Genomic DNA, 7,051 nt, shown 5'->3' with positions numbered 1-7,051 from the left:
CATTCAAAGTAGAAAAACAAAACCATTTACCAACACAAGTCTTCATTGTTAAGCAAAGAATAATATCCAGTGGTCAAGGGACAGTAATATTAGTACATGAAATAGTCAAAGATAGGCGGGATGCCTGAAAGTTATCAGATGACTTTGCAGAACTTTTCATACTTCCATATTTAGAAAAATAATAAAAAGATAGATATATTACTTCCCAGCTAAAGAAAACCCTTGTTTAAATACCGTTTTGTCTGACAGACAGAACCCCTGAGGTTCTTTCATTACTCTTAAAGAACGTGTAACTCCCGCATTACAGCCAGCAGTGCTAATAGCTCACTCTGGGTGAATGAGATTTAAATAAACAAGAAAATGTGTTAACAAACATCACACAAACGAAATCTGGTGGCCAGAGGCCCATCGGAAAACACTGAATTGTGTGAGTCGGCTGGGTTGAAAGGTGGTTAATCCTTTAAACTTGAACAGGTTGGTCCTCTCTGAGAGATGGGTATCAGCGGTGGCTGAGTCCCGGCTAATACCGGTCTCACATCCAGGGATTGGCCACAGTTCCCTGCCGTGGTCTAGAGAACTACCAGCTCTCAGCCTCAAGACCCTGCCTGCCCCTTCCCTGGCCACGCCCTCCCGGTCACGTCGCCGCGACCCACCCCACTCTGACCACGCCCCCACGCTGCGCCGGTATCTTCTGCGGGCACGCTCCCTCCCCCCTCGCTGCCGCGCCGGCCGCGTGAGCGACTTTGTGGGCGGGTCTTGCGCAGCCCCTGGCCACCCGCGCCTCCTGGACACGCACTTCCTGCGAGGCGTCCGTGCGCACCTTAGGCGACCCGAACAGAGCTGAGCCCAGTCCTGCCCTTCCAAGCTGTTCGCCATGGTGGACGAGCTGGTGCTCCTGCTGCACGCGCTCCTGATGCGGCACCGCGCCCTGAGCATCGAGAACAGCCAGCTCATGGAACAGCTGCGGCTGCTGGTGTGCGAGAGGGCCACCCTGCTGCGCCAGGTACGTCCGCCGAGCTGTCCGGTGCCCTTCCCCGAAACGTTTAACGGCGAGAGTTCCCGGCTCCCCGAGTTTATCGTGCAGACGGCGTCTTACATGCTTGTCAACGAGAACCGGTTCTGCAACGACGCCATGAAGGTGGCCTTCCTGATCAGCCTGCTCACCGGGGAAGCCGAGGAGTGGGTGGTGCCCTACATCGAGATGGATAGCCCCATCCTGAGTGATTACCGGGCCTTTCTTGATGAGATGAAACAGTGTTTTGGCTGGGACGACGACGGAGAAGTCGACGGTGATGACGAAGAGGAAGATGATTACTAGGCCCGGAGACCCTCGGGCCTCCAAGGGGGAGGGCCCCTCACGCCGCCACCTCCCCCCAGCCCCGCCCTGAGCAGTCGTGTACCCCCTAGCCCTCGGATCTTCTACCCTACCCGTGCCCTCTGGTTCTCTCCGTCGTCCCCAGAGTGCTTGTCTTTGTTCCAGGAATTGTGCTCCAGTTAGTTACCTGCTGCTGGGGCTGGGGGTTCGCTCTGAAGCGCGCTCTCACCCACTCTGGCTAGCCCCAGGATGCACCCCTGCTAATTTGGACTGTGTCCTGAGCCCCAGTTATAGGGCAGGTCCCTGTTACAAACTGGTCAGACTATGCACAGCCCTGCCAACTGCCAGGCCTACATCTGCCCAGAGACTTCAGCTGCCACTACACCACCGTCCACCACACTTCAGCGACAGACCGCCGCCTTTGGAGCTAAGGACCAACCTAGAAAAATGCCTGAGTTGGCTCCACCTCCTTGGACATTTATTTGGACAGATCGCCTAGCCCTGAAGGGGCCACTCTTTCAACCTACTTAGTTCCTTATCTATTTCCAGAGCTCTCCCGTGCTTGCTGCAGAGGCCTAGTGTGCTTGGCAGCTAAATCGTAGACATTGCTTTTCTCCTATGCACCAGTTTTGCACAGCTGTCATTTTTCCTTTAAAAATTGCAGCAGTCCCACAGATGTGCGCATTTGGACAAAAGCACTAAAAAACAAACCAAAACAGGCACTTAGCCCAGCTTCTCACTACTACCTGGAAAAAGCATTTGGCGTTCTTTTCAATAAATATCAAGCACTGCGGAAAAAAAGGAGTGTCTTTTTAATGGTTAAGGGCTATCACTGGCCTCTACCACTCTCACTCTGACTCCCATTATTCCTATTGAGATCAGGAAACTTAGTTCAATCTCAATGTTCTCCATTGTCATCTCTAGGCTACAGAGGACAGCTACCACAGGGCTTCATAGGGATTCTGGTTCTCTTACCAAGGCATTTCTTAAAGCTCAGGTGAAGGGAATGTCCTCTGGGGCCTCCAGGGTGACATGGGTAAAGGGCGAATGAGCTTATCCCACACTGGGACACTTTTGAGAGTGAAAAGGGGCACTATTAATGATTAGACTGAGACAACAGGCATAAATCAGGACACATAAAATGTTCCTATCTTCCTGAGCCTTTTGGTTTCTTTCTCAACACTGCCAGGGAAGTTCTGCCCCTTCATCATTATTGCCTGTGGGGTGCTATTGAGTTCAGGCTTTGATAATGGAGCACACTTTGTTAATCCCCCTTTCAGGTGCTTGAGCTAACATTAAATTCTGGATCCTGAGTAAGTGCACTATAGCAAATAGAGCCTGATCTCAATGCTTCACCCTCCTTGGGCAGACACCCTTAGAATCCTCACCTATACCTGTGCCCCAGATTCCTGTATATGGAAATTGGCAAGGTGCCTGGCTATCTCCTGAACCAGACCTTCTATGGCTGAGCTATTCTGAGATCAGTGGGCCTGGGTGGAGGGGGCTCAGAAGCTTAAGGGAGTGCCCGGGGTGCTGAGAAGAATCTTCATACCTTTGTGAGGTCGTTATCCCAGGTTAAGTTATTGAAATGTTAAATCAGAGAAGCTTGCTTGAGGGATTTGTGGGGTCTGCCTGTGCCATCCAGGAAGGTTCGTGAGGATTTGAGGAGTACAGAGTTCTCATTCTCATCTATATCTGCCCAAATGTCATTGTACCATGCCCGGAGCCAGCCATACCTTAGGACTAATAATGAATTTTGATAATAAATTTCCTTATTGTTTAAGAAGATCCTTTGAGGCTGGGTATTTTTTTTTATTTGTACTGGTAAACCACTCTGTGGATTAAATGAGATACTGATTACCTCAGAGGTGTGAATTTGATGAAGTCACACCCATGAGGTATTTAGGATTCTCCCTGCTACAGTACACACGGGCTGTTACTACCAGGCCTGAGAACCAAAGTCTTGCTTGGGAGGCAGATCTCTCGCTATGATCTTGGCTTTAGTTGCTATGAAGAGGAGCAGAGCAAGCTCAGGGAGAGTGGAAATGAGAGCATGGCCAAGATCTCACTTACTCTTTAGAATCTGACATGAAGTCAAAGAGAGCCAGTTTACTTGGGGAACAGGCAAAGCCTGGGACAGGAGTTATTTCTCAGGCCTAGGAAAGTTGTTTCTGGAGGGTAGGAACTGGGCGGGGAAATGGGATATAACTTAAAGGAATTTGAGGCGAAGCAGGCCCGGGGGGGAGGGAGTGTTGCATGCGAAGTGAACAACAAAACTAGAGTGGGCCCAGTGAGACCATAAATCAGTCATTCAAAATGGTCAATAGTCCACGTATACTGAGAGGAGTTAGAGATATGGTGGTAAATGAAAGGCGGTGTTTGTCCTCATAGTGAATCCAGGTTGTTACTTTTACCATGCCTTGGGCCAGAACTAGGAAGATGTGTAGCTACAGGTAAGGCTCAGAAAGAGAATCCAGACTGTGATTACATTACTTTCAGGGCAGAAGTAGATGAAATATACTCCCTATCATCAAACCAAGTGAGCATGTGCTCTGTGGGGAAGTGATCTCTGGTCAGAGAGGATACCACGCCAAGGCAGCATCTGAGTAGCATCCAGGAGAGCTAAGCCAAGGAGCTTGCTTGGAGTGTGTGTGTGTGTGTGTGTGTGTGTGTGTGTGTGTGTGTGTGTGTGTTTTGGAAGAGCAGGTTATCCTGTGAGCTGCAGAGGATAGTGTGAGAATCTGGCTACTTTGGGGCAGATATGCAGTAAAAGCACAGATACTGGCAAAGGCTCTACCTACCACCTAGGAAGGAATTCATGATAGTGCTATAAGACAGAACAAAAGAGAATGGCGAAGTAAATAACCATGTCTAAAGATAAAAGCACCACTTAGATGGAAACTATTAAGACTGAGTGGAAATGCTGAAATAGCAAATATGAACTTCAGACTCCTGAATTCTCATAATCATAATCATTTAATCATGTCAAATCTACCAATGTATCTTTGGATTTCCCTAATCATTTAAATAGGTAAGTACTGCCACTCATTTAGTGTTGCTGTGTTTTTCAGGACATTTTATAAAGCAAGAAGTACATTATGCACATTGTGTTTGGTTATTTTCTGCTATTACAACGTAGTGAAAACTGCAATAAGAAAGTAGGCAGACTAGAGGAAGACATCTTATTGAAATTAGTGGGATGTTTATTTTTTAACAAATGAAACAAAAAAAATTATAGGTTCTTAAAGCAATTAAAACAAAGCTAATAAAAGTTTATCGAGACAAGGTGCTGAGAATGTTTTCCTCAATAGGTGATTAGGATGGGATAAATACGAAGCATATTTATTATTTGCTTTGATATATGAATTTTGCTAAAGTAGTGTTAAAAGTGTCTGGTAGTTTGCATCACAGAGCAGTTCAAGTGTGTTACTCCCTATAGTCTTATGTTCACTTAGTTCTAAAAAGTGCTTGTAACCACCTACTTCCCTTAATGAAAATCTGATCACCACCCTTGCACTTTTTATCTTCCTGTCTGAAATGCCTGTGTTAAGATTTGTTCCTTTATCTTCAAATGTTCTATTGTCCAGAGACTTATTTTTAAACAATGCAATTAGCTTGGGATGGCTAATTGCTTACTTGAAGTAGTAATTATGAACAGCATCGCAAGATTTGTTAGTGGAGCAGAAGCCCTCCCCTGTATGAGTGGTGAGGCACTGCAAAGGGGGTTTTGGAATAGCTGGACAGCAAAGTTTGTGCCTCTCCCGTTTTCCCCTGAGGGCCTGGTATCTGAGCTATAATCAATAAGGAATGAATTTTCCTTATCGTAGTATCTCTAAGATTAGTATACCTCCTCCTCCTCTCTCCCTAAATGACAAATGATTTCATCAGTAACACTGCAATAATATAATTCTTATATTTTAGTCAAAGTCCCTATACAGTTAGTTTAACTGAATTTGCCAGTCAGTTCAGTCAACCAGTCAGCTCAAAATTAAAAAAAAAAAAAACAAACTGCTACATGACTGTTTATATGCCTCGTTTTAAATGTTTAGTTTTAAAACAATTAATACCAAGTAATAAAAAGCAAAGGGAATTATATTTCAATGGTAACTGAAGTAATTGTGATTTTTTTATTTATCTGTTCTCTAGACACAGAGAACTGCACTGCTGTATAGGACTTTTACGACTGCTCATTTGAATGTAAACAGTTAAGATTTTAACATATACACAAGTAGAGAATACAGTACAGTGAGCCTCCATAGACCTATTTCTGGAGTCAAAACATACCAACATTTTGTTTCATTTATCTTTTTTCTTTCTTGTAATTTCTATGGAATATTTTAAATAAACCCCAGATATCGTATAAATTCACTCTTCAAAACTTCAGTATGTTTCTCTATCAGATAAGGCTTTTAAAACAATCTGTGATATCACATGTGCTGAAATTAATAAGAGTTCCTTGATATTTAATGATCTATATTCAAATAACCTAGTGTCTTTAAAATGTATTTTTAATTATTTGGTTGAATTACATTTCAAAAAATGTCAACATGTGGTTTATATACCTCTTAACCTTCTTTTAATTGATAACTATTCCCTTCCACCCTTTTTCCCTTGCAATTTATTTGTGGAGGAAACCAGGCCATTTGTCCTATGGAATTTACTATTTCCTTTATTTCTTTTATTTTTTATTTTTTCTCTTGGGTCATTGATGTTTCTTTTTCAGTTTTTTTTAGAAGCTCGTTATTTATTAGGGATCTGTAATAAATTTTGTAAGTATATATGTTCTGCTTGTCATCTGCCTTTTTATTCATGATCTTTTAGGCTGTTGTGAAAATGTTTAATATATTTCCATTTTTCCACCATCTCCTCCAATTTTTGTGCTCCCCAATTTATTGTGTACATCCTTTTAGTGTTTATACCTTTAAATGGTGTATATACCTCTATTATTTTTCAGATACGAATAATTCATTTTGACTCTTAGCCATGGAAGACGAGGAACTCAACTTTTCCATGGCAACTTTGTAAGTTACATTGTTTCTATGTAGTCGGTGTTTGTGATATTTATATATTTTCCTGTGACCATAATCCCCAGGTGTTTTAGTCTTACTAAATCTGAAAAAAAAAGAATTAAATAATTACTATCTTGTCCTATTCAATTTCTTTTTGTTAGCTAGTTTTTTTTTTTTTTGGTTGTTTCTTAAATAAAACAAAACAAAACAAAACAAAAAAACTCCCAGGAACTATATGCTCTGAGTTTTTGAAGGCAAACGACACTTTTCTTATGGGTAGAGTTCATTGGTCATCTTTTCTTTCATTGCTCCACCATTTGTTGGTGTTGAATGTTATTTTTTAGAAGTCTGAGGCCATCTTATTATTTTTCACTCAAAATTGATGTGGTATTTTACCAAGTTCCAGAGGAATTTTTTTTATATTTGAGTAGGATATATCTAAGTGTTATTTATTCTTTGTCACTTTTTTATGGGACCTAGTATGAATCCCTTTAATATGTAAATTCAGAGCCAGATTCATTTATACAAAGCTTTCTTAATTATTTCTTTAAATACATAATATGTATATACCGATATTTATGTTGATTGTTCTTTACTTGCCTGCTACATTTGAAATTTTCTCTGACTTTAAAATGTTTTCTTCATTTCTGCTCACTTTTATCACTCCTGTTCACTATGTCCTTTACAATGGTTTCAGGAGTATCTGCCAATCTTTGTGCTGCTTCCA

The 7,051-nt window shown here is 42.4% G+C and overlaps 1 protein-coding gene across 1 annotated transcript; it reads left to right on the top strand.

Moving 5' to 3' along the window:
• The first annotated feature begins 688 nt into the window (after positions 1-688).
• On the top strand, positions 689-3,050 carry LDOC1 (LDOC1 regulator of NFKB signaling). Its single transcript, XM_039874760.1, has one exon. It carries the CDS (start codon positions 875-877, stop codon positions 1,316-1,318), a length of 444 nt encoding a protein of 147 aa, XP_039730694.1. The 5' UTR covers positions 689-874; the 3' UTR covers positions 1,319-3,050.
• The last annotated feature ends 4,001 nt before the right edge of the window (positions 3,051-7,051 follow it).

This window comes from Pteropus medius, unplaced genomic scaffold (assembly GCF_902729225.1).
Source record: "Pteropus medius unplaced genomic scaffold, Ma_sr-lr_union100, whole genome shotgun sequence".
In the NCBI taxonomy this organism is placed as follows: domain Eukaryota; kingdom Metazoa; phylum Chordata; class Mammalia; order Chiroptera; family Pteropodidae; genus Pteropus; species Pteropus medius.
The sequence above is the reverse complement of the archived record's forward strand: the minus strand, read 5'-3'. Positions and strand labels throughout refer to the sequence as shown.

Bases quoted from the DNA above. Each gene is read 5' to 3' on its own strand.
- LDOC1 (XM_039874760.1), top strand. From the start codon at position 875: ATGGTGGACGAGCTGGTGCTCCTGCTGCACGCGCTCCTGATGCGGCAC.